General features: G+C 44.5%; 1 protein-coding gene and 1 long non-coding RNA gene across 2 annotated transcripts; one reads left to right on the top strand and one right to left on the bottom strand.

Moving 5' to 3' along the window:
• The first annotated feature begins 12,138 nt into the window (after positions 1-12,138).
• LOC135387301 (uncharacterized) lies at positions 12,139-14,489 on the top strand. The gene is made up of 5 exons (XR_010421027.1): positions 12,139-12,547; positions 12,608-12,818; positions 13,564-13,697; positions 13,777-13,841; positions 13,904-14,489. It is a non-coding gene; the product is annotated as an uncharacterized LOC135387301 (long non-coding RNA).
• A 5-nt stretch (positions 14,490-14,494) lies between these two features.
• Positions 14,495-16,190, bottom strand: LOC135387300 (uncharacterized). The gene is made up of 3 exons (XM_064616562.1): positions 16,038-16,190; positions 15,729-15,915; positions 14,495-15,627 (listed from the first exon to the last, which is right to left on the bottom strand). The coding sequence occupies exons 1-3, from the start codon at positions 16,088-16,090 to the stop codon at positions 14,572-14,574; spliced, it is 1,296 nt and encodes a 431-aa protein (XP_064472632.1). The 5' UTR covers positions 16,091-16,190; the 3' UTR covers positions 14,495-14,571.
• Between the last annotated feature and the right edge of the window lie 265 nt (positions 16,191-16,455).

Raw genomic sequence — 16,455 nt, 5'->3', positions numbered from 1 at the left:
GCACCTCCGATTCCCTCACCTCCATGAAGTCCAGAACAGCAGAAGGGTTTTCTACAATGGAGCTCAGCTTAGCTCAGCTCAGCTCAGCTCAGCTCAGCTCAGCTCTTACTACCCACTTTCAGCTTCTCCAGTGCCATGCTCACCCAGTGGACTGGACCTCCCAGGGAGTCCTCAGGTGCGGATCTCATCATGTGGCGATTGTCAGCAGCTACTAAATGCATGATGAAATGCATGATGATAAATGCATGATGAAAGTGCTTTGAACAAGCTGTGGTTTGTTGGTTAATACTGAAAACCAATAACCCCAGCTCTATCCACGTTCCTTCAATACTCCTTCTGCCCAGGAAACTCTGCCGAAAAGTTATTCTAGACCACCCCGATGACGCGTGCCGGTGCATCGATCGTTCGGGAAGAGACTTTCGTGTACCCCGGTGCCTGCGCATATGGCTTGCATAGTGTTTCTGCGGGTGTTTAGAAGTGTCCACTTTTTTATTTTTTTTATTTATCATTTATTTTGTGGTGCTTGTGTTTTGTGAGCATAAACAGGTTGAAAGTATGCTTTCTTTGTTTACGAAACAGCCATGACTTGGTATACTTGAATGAACACATAACATTCGCTCTTTGCCTTATTGGAGCTGTAGTGCAGTAGCATGATTTGTTGAGCTTCAAGTTGACATGTGTTGCATCATTAAGAACCGTGAAATTTTCAAAGGATAGACCTTTCAACATGATGTCATGCAATAACGTTCCTTAGTGTACAAGTTCGGGGAAAGATGTAGCCATCTTTTCAAAAACGTAATGCCAAATACGGCTTAGTAAATGCGGTTCGCTAATTCTGTTTACTTGTTTACATACCTGTCCTGTCCTTTTTTTTTTTTTTTCTTAATATATATACCCCCCATTTACATACTCGTTTTTGCTCAGCTGGAAGTGCGGAGAGGGAGCGGTGATGTTTTGCTCTTTTTACCTATTCATTTTTATTTTTCCTTTCTGATTTGATGCATTAAAAGTTTCCGCGGACCTTAAACTATAAGACTCTGGAAATTTTCTGGATTTCCTTTACTTATCTCTTTCTTATTTATTTGTCACTAGATAAGACAACGTTGTTCTCGTAAATGTTGTTTTTGGCCAATCCTAAAATTTCCTTCCGAGCTATGAGAGTGGTTGTGGCTGCTTCAAAATAAAACTAGATTCCATCATTTTAAATAGTTCATTCATTTGAATGTTCTGCAACTGATCTGAATGACATGCAGACACTTTCTACAGCACAAGGATATTTTCGTCGCTGAATTTGACATCTGAATCTTGTCAGTCATTTTCTACGGTTGGAAAGTGCTATTAGGCTACACTTCAGTAAGCAGAAAGTCAATCCAGTTAATTTACTAACCCTGCTTGTATCATGTTGGAATCTCATTACAACTGGTTGGCCAGTCAATCCAAACTGCAAAAACAGAAGAAATACTTTAGAAGTATTCTTCAGAAAGATTATCATGGCATGATCATGTACATTACGTTTAAAGGGAACAAGCTCGAGCTATCGCTATCTTAGGTAGACACATCCCTTCTCAATGTTGCAAAGATGGCTATCTACAGTACGGTAATAGTATTGTGGATTAGTAACTGTCAGCCTTGTGTGAGGCATCGCACCACATCGAAAAAACAACATACGTTTATTTCTTCACCGAAAGCGATCAAGCCATGTAGTTTATAGCAGGTGTGCCCTCGGCTCTCATACAGCCAGAGACGACTTCCAGATTATTAAAATACAGGATTTCTGTAAGTACTTCTTCTGAAGCCTTATCTGTTTGCACAGAATCACCTTGTAATTTTATCTCTGTTCAAGTTACAACAAACTGCTACAAGGAAAACAAGAAAATCAAGCAGTTGAAAAGTTTTACCCTCATGCAATAATTTTGGAAAGTCATTGCCTTACAATATATCACAAAGTTTGTGTGATTATGTAACAAAATGCATTAATATTTGTCTCGACCCTCATTGAGAGCCATGAGGGAGAGGAAATTTAAAATTTTCCGTGTCAAGGAAAGACAACAGTGAAAGTTGCCATCTACGCAGAAAATCTGCAAATTTACATTCACTGAACTGAAATGCGCCAACTTTAAAAAGTAGCCGATCAAAGCTTCCCTTTTCAGCTTCAGAGTTTCCTGACCATAAAGAGTATTGAGGGACCGCGCTATATTTTTGCTCAGTCACCTTAGTATCAGGCACACAGCATTGCGCTCTCTTCAAAGGTGCATCAGCCCATGCTTGCACATGCTCTTTGCACATTGACCGTGGCGTATTCACAAGTTATAGGAATGTTGACTGTATTGTAGGCTACGAACAGATAACAAGAACATCAAGTTGGGCTAGTTGGTACGTGTGAACATGATGGTAGCGCGCCAAACAGTAGACATGGGACAGAACAACAATAAGGGGACAGCGCACACTCACAACTTTTACACAACGAAGACCATAACCAGGAAAACCACAACACAAAAGAACAGAAACAACCGTGCCCCCTACAATACCCTCTCCAGGAAAGCAAGCTCTTTTTCAGATAGAGCAATAGACGCTTGACTTACGCACGTGTAGTCTTCGGCCTTTTCAATTGCATGCACCTCTATAATCTCCCTTACGAGAGCCTTGCCAGCTACCCTCAAAAGAACAGTCTTATCAAAATTCGGTTCACATGCGGAAGCGGCTGCAATGAACTGCCAAATGGCCAGACGGGGCCGACCAAACCGCAAGCGCATGTTCTCTTAATCTATCATTCACTCACCTTCCCGTCTGGCCGATATAGCATCTCCCACACGACAACGGTATCTTGTAAATTACTCCTGTTCTGCACTCAACAAAGTCATGTGTATGCTTCTTCCTGCAGCACGGATGATCATCCTGCGAGTTCACAACCCGACACAACCTACCAAGCCTGTTGGGGACCGAGAACACCACGGATACACCATACTTCTGACCAATCTTCTTAAGGTTGTGCGATATCGCATGCACATACGGCATCCCTACTTTTTTTCCCCTAGGTTCGTGCTTCGATCCCTTCCCTCTCTCCAACAGACCTCAGCAAAGTCTCACACACACTTGGAATCAAGGCTGCGGGAAACCCCGCCTCTACGAGCCGTGAGACCTGACTAATGCACGATCGCAACATAGAGTGAGTACAAGACTTGGTGATGGCCGCTTTCAGACATCCCACAGCAATGCCTCTCCACAATTTTTGAATGGCACGAATCAAACGACAACAAGGCCTTCTTCGATCTCGGGGAGTATGACCAACACACGTGTTCCTTCTGCCTGTGCAACTCTAAGTCCAAAAGACGCAGTCATCTATCCTTCTCTTCTGTGTAGGTGAAGGTTAGGCTGTGAGCTGCAGCACTGAACGCTTCAAGAATCCCTCGCCGCTGAGATATGACATCCGAACCTTGATGAGATGGCCGCTCCAGAAAAAGATAATGTAGTCGTCCACATCTCTACAGACCCGTACGACACCAAGACCCGGAAGACACGCACTGAGTCGACAGTCCAGATCCGACAAAAAAATATCACTCACTGGTGCGACACACGAGCCGATGCAGATTCTTTTTCTTTTTTTTGCACATAAAGCGACCGCACATTAGACACAACAGTAGCAGAAAGATAACGCTCAAGCAACCCGACGAAATCCTCCACCGACATGCCACACGCACCCTGGAACCTGTTCCTCCCAAAGGCCTCAATTCTTACCCTCACAGCATCAAACTGTGGCACGTGGGGAATGGAGTAGTAAAGATCCTCGACGTCTACAGACCCACTCACCTCAGAGCCTTGGGATTCCAACTGTTCGATAACCTCCTCAGATTTCCGGATCAAATACGGATCGGGCAAGGGCAGCTTAGACAGATGCTTCTGCAGAAACCTACACACGACCTCCTGCCATGTCCTCTTCTCCGACACTATAGCTCTTAAAGGGCATTCCCGTTTGTGGGTTTTTGCGGTGAAAAAAATATCCAAGGCGTTCTTCTCCCACTTCTTAATTCCTGACAGTAAGCCATCCAAGTTCCAGGCACGACAGAAATCCATGACGCTGGCCTTCGCTGCCTGGAGGACCCGTTCCTGGACCACGTGAAAATTCTTGATGAGAGCATCTTCCTTCCTTTGTGCAAAACACTGGGCGCTCATGACAACGAAGCTACCTTCCTTGACAGATGTAAGAAGTTTATACTGCTTGCCTCTGAGATAGTGCATAACAAGGCCAGTCCACACCTCACCAGGCTCCACACCAACCACCTTCCCTAAGGCATCAGTTACTTTGCTTACAACTCTGTCATGCTCCTCCCCCGGGGCCAATTTTGCAACAGACTGCACCCAAGAGGCCGCTTCCGGTCCCGAGGCCTTAGGGGGAACACAGAACTTCGGTCCCAGTTCCAGGACCCACACGATTCCCTCAGGAACCTGAACATCCCCGTGCATCCCCTGAACATCCCTCAACATGCTGTGAGGGTAAGAATTGAGGCCTTTGGGAGGAACAGGTTCCAGAGTGCGTGTGGCATGTCGGTGGAGGATTTCGTCGGGTCGCTTGAGCGTTATCTTTCTGCTACTGTTGTGTCTGATGTGCGGTCGCATTATGTGCAAAAAAAAGAAAAAGAATCTGCATCGGCTCGTGTGTCGCACCAGTGTTGAGTGATATTTTTTTGTCGGACGTGGACTGTCGACTCAGTGCGTGTCTTCCGGGTCTTGTTGTCGTACGGGTCTGTAGAGATGCGGACGACTACGTTATCTTTTTCTGGAGCGGCCATCTCATCAAGGTTCGGATGTCACGTCTCAGCGGCGAGGGATTCTTGAAGCACTCAGTGCTGCAGCTCACGGCCTAACCTTCACCTACGAAGAAGAGACGGATAGGAGTCTGCGTTTTTTGGACTTAGAGTTTCACAGGCAGGAGGAACACGTGTGTTGGTCATACTCCCTGAGATCAAAGAATTCAAAAAGCCATTCAAAAATTGTGAAGAGAGCCATTGCTGTGGGATGTCTGAAAGCGGCCATAACCAAGTCTTGTACTCACTCTATGTTGCGATCGTGCCTCAGCCAAGTCTCACGGCTCGTAGAGGTGGGGTTTCCCGCAGCCTTGATTACAAGTGTGTGTGAGACTTTGCTGAGGTCTGTTGGGGGAGAGGGAAGGGATCGAAGCACGAACCTAGGGGAAAAAAGGTAGGGATGCCGTATGTGCATGCGATATCCCACAACCTTATGAAGATTGGTCAGAAGTATGGTGTATCCGTGGTGTTCTCGGCCCCCAACAGGCTTGGTAGGTTGTGTCGGGTTGTTAACTCGCAGGATGATCATCCGTGTTGCAGGAAGAAGCATGCACGTGAGTTTGTTGAGTGCAGAACAGGAGTAATTTACAACAGAGTTCGAGGTAACTCATTACTGTAAGTAAGTTCCTTTTTTTCTGTAACTTATAACTTAACTCGGTACTTTTGCGTCGTGGTAACTTTCGGAAGAACTCGTTACTTTTTCAGGTAACTTTGCCAAGGTAACTTAAACTAAGTTCCAAGTTACTTTTAATTCGCTTTTCACTAATGTCCACATATTTTCTTGCTTTCTCTCCAGTTCTTTCATGGCATTTTATGCCATAAAGCGTGATATTGAATCCATGACAGTATTCTATTCAGGAAGTAGGAACCGCTGCCATTGAAATGAAGCTGAACCATTGTGCGCCCACATGGAGTAAGATGCAAAGCGTTCGAAACTGTTGGACATAAACGAAAACGATCTAAGCATGTTGCAGTCCTCCGCAGGCAACTCAAGGTCAAAACTCAACTGCTCACGCGCTGCACCTCTGCAGTGCTACTTTATGTCCGAAGTAACCTGGAAGTAACTCGTTTTTTTTTTAAGTAACTCCGTAACTGCGAGTTACAGTTGAGGCTGAAGAACTTCGTTATTAACTTAGTTACATTTTTCACACGGTAACTTAACTCGTAATGAGTTCTTTTTGACGGGTAACTTCTCGATCTATGATTTACGAGATACCGTTGTCGTGTGGGAGATGCTATATCGGCCAGACGGGAAGGTGAGTGAATGATAGATAAAGAGAACATGCGCTTGCAGTTCGGTCGGCCCCGTCTGGCCATTTGGCAGTTCATTGCAGCCACTGCACTTGTGAACGGAATTTTGATAAGACTGTTCTTTTGGGGGTAGCTGGCAAGGCCCTTGTAAGCAGCGGTTTATCCAGAATTTCGTCCTTGAGGGGGTGTTGGGCTCCGCAAGGGGGTGTATTTACATGCTTTTGACGAAATATTGTGCAGTCTCACAAAATTTTAGGGGCTCTCCTGCAGATTTTGGGGGGTTATTAGGGGGCTGTAGGAGGGGTCTGGATAAATCACTGCTCGTAAGGGAGATTATAGAGGCGCATGCAATTGAAAAGGCCGAAGATTACATGTGTGTAAGTCGAGCGTCTATTGCTCTATCTGAAAAAGAGCTTGCTTTCCTGGAGAGGGTGTTGTAGGGGGCGCCGTTGTTTCTGTTCTTTTGTGTTGTGGTTTTCCTGGTTGTGGTCTTCATAAATAAAAGTTAGTTGTGAGTGTGCGCTATCCCCTTCTTGTTGTTGTGTTCCACGTCTACTGTTTGGCGCGCTACCATCATGTTCAGTGCGAACAGATACCTGCATAGCTAATATTTGTGGTGTTACCTTCATATCAGTAAGGCAAGTGTATTATGGTGCGATACTACTGTGATACCACTGCCATGCTACTAGTTAATTCAGTCTGTAACAGAAGACAAAAAATGTGCCAGATCCCCAAATGACTGCTACCTCTCAACAATTCTACTTCCTTCGTGTGACAGTGTCTCGTTCTTTTCAGTGCGTTGCCAGGGACAGTGTAACGTGGACACACTAGTGTTTGTGCAGTGTAAGGTGGACAACAACTGAACATTTTAAGAAGGAACTTTGTGACATACCACCACATCGGATACACCCCCGGGTATCTATGTGCATTTTGTGCTATTTGTGGGAATGACGATATTCATCAGGTAAGTGCCACTGCATGCCACTATTATGTTCTAGCAAGTGCTGTTATCAGTTAGCAACTCATTCACTCCTATTTGTTGGCTACACTGCAGGTGAAGTGAGCTAGGAGATAGTAGTCTGCTGTGTGACAGCTGTTGTTACACTTCAAATAATACTGTCACAGGTTTTCAAGTGGGTGCATAATACTGTACCACTTTTCAGGAAGATCACTTTTGAACGGGAGGTTAAAGCCTAACTTTCTTATCTGAAAGCGCTGCTGCTCTATGCATTCGTCCAACCTTCCTGTTCCGCTTGCAGTGGGGATTGAAGTGCTGAGACGCAACTGGCAAGATGGGGACACGGTGGAGGTTCATAATACCCCTTTTGGGAGTCTTTTTGGCTGAGTCTGTGTTGGTGCATAGTACCATGGCAGTAGTACAGCCCCGTATTCTTGAACATGTGAACATTGTGTGAGGGCTTCCATCCAGTCAGTATGTATTGGTTATTGTTTCGTCTCAAAGTATATAATTACTTTGGTGTGTCATGTGTCTTGTAGCCTCTGATACACGAAGTTTAATCCCTAGGCTTCACCACTGACCCATTTACAGTTGCACTATCATTTTATTTTTGTACAGTATTAATAACTTATGTCTATGTAATGTGCACGCCAAATTAGAGTTCTGTACATGTTGTTGTTTCTTCATTGCAAATTCGTGAAAGAGTAGATGTGGTGGCTCAGTAGGACAATGAAATGTGTCGAGCAGGGAGCCGTGATTAAGTACCTGTAAATGAAGGAGATGACCCCAACACAATGATAATCCACACACAATGAATCCAGAGTGATATGTTAACAACTTTGGAGGAATCTGCTGTCATATGGTATTGCAAAAAAATGATGTTGGGAATTTACATTTGGGTGGGCACTGAATGCGGAGGACAAGTGACCGTCAGGGATATAGTACAGGAAACAGGTGTCTCATACCGTACAGGATGCCTCAAGCCTGTTTTGTACAACCTCTTGTTGTACAAAACAACAATGCCACAAGTAGTTTGAGAGCATCTGGAGGTGTGTTCATCCACATGTATGCCAGAATGTCCAGAGCGCTGAGAAAAGTAATGTCGCGCGGCTTTCCGGCTTCCATGTATAACAACATACATTCTAGCACGTGTCTTCTGTGCTTACTCTTCACATAGTATGGTAGGTTCATTCGTTTAACTAGAAAAGATCCTGCCCCAAATTACCCTCCTCACCGATGGCACAACTGAACTAATTTATTTTCATATACTACAAACTTAGTACGGCTATGGCAGGAGCATGCTTCCATTGTGGAAAAAAATATATTGTGGAAAGAGCCCTGTTGGTACCCCAAATTGAGTTTCATAAACATACTGTGTGTGGGAAAAGCTATATTTAAATACATCAGTGCGTGGGCTGAAGGGTACATTGTTCAGAAAGTGCACCTCGCAGTGGAGAAGGTCCCGCAAACTCAGTGTATATAACGAATAATCTATATTGATTTGTTTGTTGAGAATTAGGTGAAGGTATTTCAGTCCTTCCAAAGCTGGTCGCTTACTAAGCGGCATCAAATCTAGATCTAACGGGCGAAGAGTGGAAGATGGAGAAAATTGCCTGTCGTAGTGTTTCATAATAAACCTGACTGCTTTATTTTGAACCGATTCTAGTGTTTTAACATCCCTATCGAAATAAGGGTCCCAGACAACTGAAGCATACTCCAAAATTGACCGTGCAAGGGTTTTATATGCTAGGAATGTAGTACTGTGTGTATCAGAGTATGCTTCAGGTAGCTGAGTTTATGCAGAGCTTTAGAGGATACAGAATTGATATATGTGTTCCACTTGAAGTTATATGAGAGGTGCACACCCAAGTACAGGTCCCGACAAAAGTTTACGGAACACGCGAGCGGTGTATTTTTTCCTCGGTACGACACCCTAGCGGCAAGCGGAAGCTGGCGAAATCAGGCCAGTTCACTGCCTCAGAGGGGTGGACGACTGCGCTCTTAGCGACACACAGCGGTAGTTTCGGTATGATTACTGTTGTATGTGCCCGCGAAGTGAGTTGAATTTAACTGTTGTGCTCGTCAACAACTCGTGACTAACGTCAGTTGTTTATCAATCAATCAATTATCAATTCAGCGTCAATTGTTTATCAGCTCGTCACGAGTCGTCCATAATAAAGCAACTGTTTACAAGATATCTTTCTTTCTCTTTTCTACATATCATAGCTTTCCAATAACAGCAATACACCGTAAAGTATTGCCACCATGATTCATCCTTATCACGATGATAGCGGCGCGCTCCCTGTCTCAACAATCGTTGAATCACGTGTTCTTGGCGAGCACAACAGTAAAATCCAACTCACTTCGCGTGCACATGCAACAGTAATCATACCGAAACTACCGCTGTGTGTCGCTAACAGCGCAGTCGTCCACCCCTCTGAGGCAGTGAACTGGCCTGATGTCGCCAGCTTCCGCTTGCCGCTAGGGTGTCGTACCGAGGAGAAAATACACCGCTCGCGTGTTCCGTAAACTTTTGTCGGGACCTGTACATGTACTCCTCAACTCGATTTACAACATTGTCTCCAAAACTTTGGGGGAATATGTGGGGTGCCCTACGATTAGTAAATGACATTACAGCACATTTCATAAAATTAATCTCAAGTTGCCAAGTTTCACACCAGTTTTGAAACATTTCAGTTCAATTATTTATGTTTCCTGTCCAGTTTTGGATTCTATTTGGCGTACTGGACACAGTCATCCACGTACAATCTGGTCCCCCTGGGAATGTGATTAACAACATCATTTACAAATATTAAAACCAGCAGTGGCCCAAGAACGGAACCTTGAGGAACGTCAGGCAAGATATTATATCTTTGAAATATATCCTATACAAGAAACAAGCTGAGACCTATGCGACAGGTAGTCTGATATCCAGTTTACAATACGATCATATTTTAGAGTAATTTTAGAAGAAGTTTCTGGTGTGACACTATATCAAACGCCTTACCAAAATCTATAGAGGCAACATCAACTTGTATCCTATCATTCATAACAGATGCAAGGAAACAAGTAAATTCAATAAGATGTGTTGTGGCTGAAAAAGCACGACAAAAGCCATGTTGAAGAGGAGACAAGATTTCGTTAGATTGTAGGTAGTTGACAGTGTGAGTATACAAGATATGCTCAATAATCTTACAAGATGTTGAAGTTAAAGTTATCAGTCTGTAATTATTAAGGAGTTGCTTATCTCCAGATTTGTATACAGGGACAACTGTAGCTAATTTCCAGGCCCCTGGTATGAAACCTGTATCTATGACATTTGAAAAATTCTTTCTAGGTATCTGGGGGACCATTCCGCGAATTGGAACAGAACTGTATCAGTTACATAATCTGGGACGCTGCTCTTGTTACAATCAAGCTATGGCAATACATTGAAAATACCAGTAGCATTAACATAGACGTCACCCACACTAGAATGAGCACTAGCAGACTGAAATTCAGGTTGTACACCATCTTCACAAGTAAAAACAGCCAAAAAACAGTCATTAAATGCACTGGCATTATGTAGGAACCACCTACAGAGGAGCAGCTAGTGAGAACCAGACTTTTGTCCTCATTTTTTGGCAATATAGAGTGCCAGAATTTTCTTAGGATTGGACATCATACAGTCAGACACTGACACTTCATAATGATTTAGCAGAGTGATGTTTTTGTATGAATGACACTTCAAGTTGCAAACTTCAGAAAGCAGTGCATCATGTGGATGCCTGGATAAACAAAACCTCAGTCTCACAATTCGTTGCTTCATCTGCTCCCTAGTGTACCATGGATGGTTTGGGTCCTTATTCTTAAACTTGGAACCTATAACGATACACATTTTTGTACAGTCGCTTAAAATTCAGTATGCAGCAAAAAACGGTCCCGGAAGAAAGGGTCCCGGAAAGAAGGGTCCCACTGGCAAAAGGCGGAAAAAAAGGTCCCGCAGGCATGGAATGGTTTTGCCATCGCTTGTGCACAAAAGCACATCTTTGGTGTGACAGATGATGCTCCTCAGACAGAGATAGTTATTATGTTTTGTGAATACGGTGTTTTATTTGCTCTTTTTTTTCCTTGCTTTGAATTGCCTAGTTGTAGGACCTGACTACCCCGCTTGACTAAAATTCCTACCCCAAAGTCGGCAATAACTCGATCGGTAGCTGGCTTCGGGTAGTAGCTTCGGTTGACGCTTACACTTGACGTCATTCTCTTTTCCGGCTTTGGCCGGAGTTCTTAGACCTAGGTCAGTGAACTTTTTGTCTGTATACCTACTCTAGCTTAAGCATGGTACTGGTGAAAGGCTTTCTGTCCTTCGGTTAGCGCTTACACTTGACGTTATTCTCTTTTCCCGCTTTAGGCGGAGTTCTTTTTGTCTGTGTAATCTACTCTATCCTAGGCGTGGTCAGAAGGACGCCTCGAATAAAAGTATGCAGGTTATACCAGTGGAGTGGGGGGTATATGTTTACTGAAAAAAAAAAAAATACTAATAATGATAACTACAAGGAAAGGTCAGCCAGGTGCGAAGCCGGTATACAATAAAAAAACTTGTTTCAGCACTAGTTCATAGACTGTTTATGCACGGTATGCACGAATGTACTAAGAGTATTCAGAAGAATGTGCGGGAGAAAGAAAATAACGGCTGGGTCCGGTACCATTTTTTCCTGTCTTTCTATAGCAGTGTGACATGTAATTGCCCGCTGTTTTTGTTCTTGAATAAATCCAAGCGTATTTGTGCACTAATGTCATCTGTCCCGCACCGATCGAGTTACTGCCAACTTTGGGATAGCAACATTGGGGTAGGGCATTTTAATAAGCCTGGCGAAGAAAATTTTTAGCACGTCCGCACAGTTCGCTGTTTTTTGCTGGACCCTCGTTTCAAAGAGGCCCACCAGGGGTGCACCAACAATCCATCCATCCATCCATCCATCCATCCATCCATCCAATCAAGCGGGGTAGTCATATCCTACTGCTGCGCAATTCACTACGCAATTTATAATTTGTAATGTATTGAATGTCTAAATAAAGCACTTATCTATCTAAAAATTCAAAGCAAAAAAGAAAGAGGAAAATAAAACACCGTGTTCACAAAATACAATACATATATCACTGTCACACCAAAGATGTGTGTTTAAGCGATGGCAAAGCTATAGGCAGCGCGCGCTTGTTTGAGGGAGCTGCGATCGATCCGCTGAAAGCGACCCCCGTGGCAATCGGCCGCAAAACGGCGTGGTACCAGCGGGGCGTTCGCATATGCATTGCCTGTCACTTTTTGTGTACGACGCATGCTAGTATGACGATTTCACGTGTTTTATACGCCGGCTTCGCGCCTGTTGACACGCAAGACCACTTTCGAGGCGGTAATCTGAAGAAAGGGCACCTTCTTCAGAAGGCGAAACATGTGAAATGCGTTCGCGAAGATGTTTTCACGGACGGGACGTCAAAGATAAGTGCGCAGTGCCTTGCCCAAACGAGCACACGCACGTACAACGTAACTGTTCAGGTAAGTCTGTTAACTTATTGTTGATGACGTGCTGTTAACGTCCGTTTGACACATTTGCAGCTTCAGTCACCTAGACCACGTGCAATTCTCGAAGCACATTGTACTTGTAAGGGAGGTGTGGCTGGCCGTTGTAAACATGTAGCCGCCGTTGTTACTGCCATAAACAACCCCGAAGACGACTCCTGCACTAGTGTGCCCCAAGCGTGGGGCAGGCCTGGAAGTCAAGCGTCAGGCAGCTACGTCCGGCTTCCTTTCGAAGAGCTTTATCCAAGTAAGTAATCAGCCGAAACTCTGTCAGCTGTGACGATAATGTGGCATGTTGATAGCCAGTGTTCGATATCTACTTTAGAATTGAGGTTAGTATGTGCGTTTTGCGTACCGTAGATATAAGTAGCTTCGCTTATAGTGCCCTAACATCCACCATCCATCCTTCTACCCTTCAAGAGCCATGCAATGCACCCAAGCCAAGCTGCCAGTCAGTCTCACCGTCCTACATCTTTGACCACTTCCCAGGCATTGGCTCTCCTTTAGTCCACAACTTGAAATATGAATATCAGGACCCAGTTGAAAAGGGGTGCAGGAGTGTTTTAGCATCGCTTGTTGATGCTGCAGCTAACATGCATGATCAGGAGCTAGTAGCTGAGCTGCTTCTGAGCAGTAGCTCAAGAAGATCAGTATTTCACACAATGAGTGTTGTGAGGGTCGATCTGCTAATGGGGCATCGGTTCACAAGGAAAGACTGGTTAAAGGAAGTGGGCCATGACACCGCAAGCTTTTACAAATTTGCTATTGGCTCCCGCTGTCCAATTGACATTGCCATGGAAACACGTGGGCAACGAACAAACGTGAGGTAAAGTGCATAAAACACACCGCTTCAGTTGAGCATGCTGCATGCTTCTTCGAGGCCGAAATCAAGCTGGCTTGTGTTTTAGTATGCATTTGCTGTGAGTGCCATTTGTCTACATGTTCACTTAAATGTTACCTGCCACCTGCAAAGAACGTGTACACGTGCACAGGTGGTTCCAGGAAAGGGCATTACGTCTAACAAGCACAGAGTGCCACAGAGTCAGAACAAGGGTAGCAGACTTCGAAAAACTTGCTGAAGCACTGAAAACCACCAGGCCACTGAGAACAGCGGCCACAGCATACGGTGAGTATTCCTATCAGTGATCTTCATCAAACATTAGTGTGTTTTTGTGATTTAACACAAAATGCACATTCGCTGAAAGGCACGCAGATGGAGGGAGTTGCTGCAAAGGAGTTCCAGAGGAAGTTCCCAACAATAGTGTATCAGGTACTAGAATCAGAACTGTTACTTTCAAACGGTTAATCTCATGCCTTTTCCAAATTTTTCAGGCTGGGCTCTTGGTGCACCCTGAACAAAGATGGCTATGTGCAAGCCCGGATGGGGTAGTGCGGCTGGCTGATGGCCTTTATTTGCTTGAAATCAAATGCCCATTTGGCCGGAAAGGACAGCCAATCATTGATTGCAAATCTGAAACAAGCTACGTTCAGTACCTACAGTATGAAGGAGGGAAGCTGGTGCTTAAAAAGTCGCATCAATACTATACACAAGTGCAAATTGCAATGTATGTCATGAATGTAACAGAGGCATTCTTTTTTGTATATTCTGATGCGCAGTCAGTGAATGTGATGGTAGAGCGTGACGATGATCTGCTTAGTGAACTTGTTCCAAAACTAGAGCCATTCTATTTTACTCACATGCTGCCAAGAATGGCTCCCAGGTCTAAATGAATATGTAATTAGACCTTAAGTTTTCTGGTTTAATTTTTTTGGTTAGTCCACGTATTCTAGTCAGTTCAATTTCTGTAAGTTGGGGCCTGGTGCTCTGTATGATATTTCAAATCGTGTTGAAGCAATAAATGAGAAACAGTGTGACAGCCATTTTGCAACAGGACACTTTTTTTAGCAACTGCATTAGCACTCAACATATTTAATTTTCACACTGGTCCCCATTGCACTTCAACACAGCAGGCCAAATGCCAAAATGAAGTACGCTGAAATCATTGCTGCGTCTTGAAAATGGGTGGCTGAAGATTTGCAAGTACTGCGCACATATGAAAAATGTCAGTCATGTATGGCACAAGCTCAGCTGGTACGGTGGAATTCAGGATGTCGAAGGTCTTGATCCGCTGAATCACTCTCTCTACATGCACCCTAACTTGTGCGATGTAATACGTTGTGTCCATTTCACTGCTGGTGAACTGTGCATTTCCTGATGAGAATGGGGGCATCACTAGTAGTGCACCTTTCTGTCCGAGGTGGGAGCTGATGCCAGGGAATCCCTTGTCAGCCAGAATTAAATCACCTGCCTCGACAAGGTCTAGGAATCCAGAATCCGTTGTTATTGCTGTGTCGCTTTCTCTTCCCCCGTACGCTTTTGACACAAAAGCAATCTGTCCATTGGGGACAATTGCAACCAGGAACTTCACAGTCATGCCGCCTTTATAGTTTGAGTACAGATTTCGTTGCCTTTCAACAGGAGCTGGAGTTTCCGTCCTCACTTCAGTGCAGTCGATTATGTATCTGCATGAATGATAGTGCTCTTTGAAGCATTCTGGAAGAGTCGCTCGGATTGTCTCTCTTGATGGTGTGAACAACCACTTGCTTGTGGCCTGAACCAAGTTTGTTAACATACAGAAAAATATTCTGCTAGCAGTGGAACGATGAATTCCAAACAGAGCGCCAAGGCCGGTGAAAGTAATTCCCAGCTTCAACTTCATCAGAAATATCAAGAGCTTGTTAGGGATAGTGACGTCGACCTCTCTTACGCGGAAGTTGGTAAGGAGGCTGAGTAGAAGTGCAAACACTTCTGGCGTGGTGCCACATAAATCATGCAGGGTAGCAGTCTGATCACGAAGAGTCTCGTAACCCTGAAATATGCACGTACGTGAAGAACGTCCAGAGTAGCGTGATTGTGTCTCGGGCACAGCCTGCACTTCACTTTCAACACAAGGTGTGTGAGTAATCTGGGTGCTGCCGGTCGTTTCCAGAATGGTACACATGAAGACGGAGAACGGTCTGCCACTACCTTCATTGGCTGCATCTGTCTGTGTGCCCTGTCAAAAAATAAAATATAAATAAACAAAAAGAATAAATGGCAATTTTACATGCGCACTTAAGTAATACACAATATTGCTTCTGCAAGTACAATGCCTACCACAGATGATGATGAAGGTGGTTCCAACGCTCCACTAGAATCTGAGGAAGGAGGCTCATTGTATGTTCCATCCTGGAATTCCTCATCTTGCAAATCTCCATGCAGTCCAGGCACACCATCTTCTTTACTAACACAAAGTGTCACTGAAGCCGTGGTGTTGCCATTACGTTGAGATCGCCGCTTGAGTCTGTGTCCGTAAAGCCAGGTAAAGCTACCGTTAGCGGATGTAGCAGCAAACACACAAATGCGAACAACTTCGTGCGTTGTGTCATCGCTAATGTGCTAATGGAAATGTCGAAGGTTGCTTACCTTTCATAACGCTCAACAGGCGCCAATCCCACGACGGATTTGGCTTTGTACATCGCTGGAAATACTGAGGGGACGTAGGAAGGATGCGTCTGGTCAGCGCTTTTTTCGTTGCCGACGAAGTGGCAACTGCAAATGACAGTCGTCTGGCTTGGCTCCCAAGGAGTGCCATCCGGGCTACACGAAGCAATCACAAAAAAATACAAACCATCTTAGAACGGAAAAACTCAACCACAACAGTTTTAGACTTACTTCACTCTTCGTACAGCCGCTATCCATTGTCGCCGACGCCCTTGTTCGAACCACTTGTTCGGAAATTTATAAAACTTCACACGAGGCTGTTTCCCCCTCACGTTCACCTTACTGTTGTGGCACCCTACCACGCAGCAATAGCTGCCGTTTTTTCGTGGTCTTTGCGATT

This window comes from Ornithodoros turicata, chromosome 3, assembly GCF_037126465.1.
Source record: "Ornithodoros turicata isolate Travis chromosome 3, ASM3712646v1, whole genome shotgun sequence".
NCBI lineage: Eukaryota > Metazoa > Arthropoda > Arachnida > Ixodida > Argasidae > Ornithodoros > Ornithodoros turicata.
The sequence above is the reverse complement of the archived record's forward strand: the minus strand, read 5'-3'. Positions and strand labels throughout refer to the sequence as shown.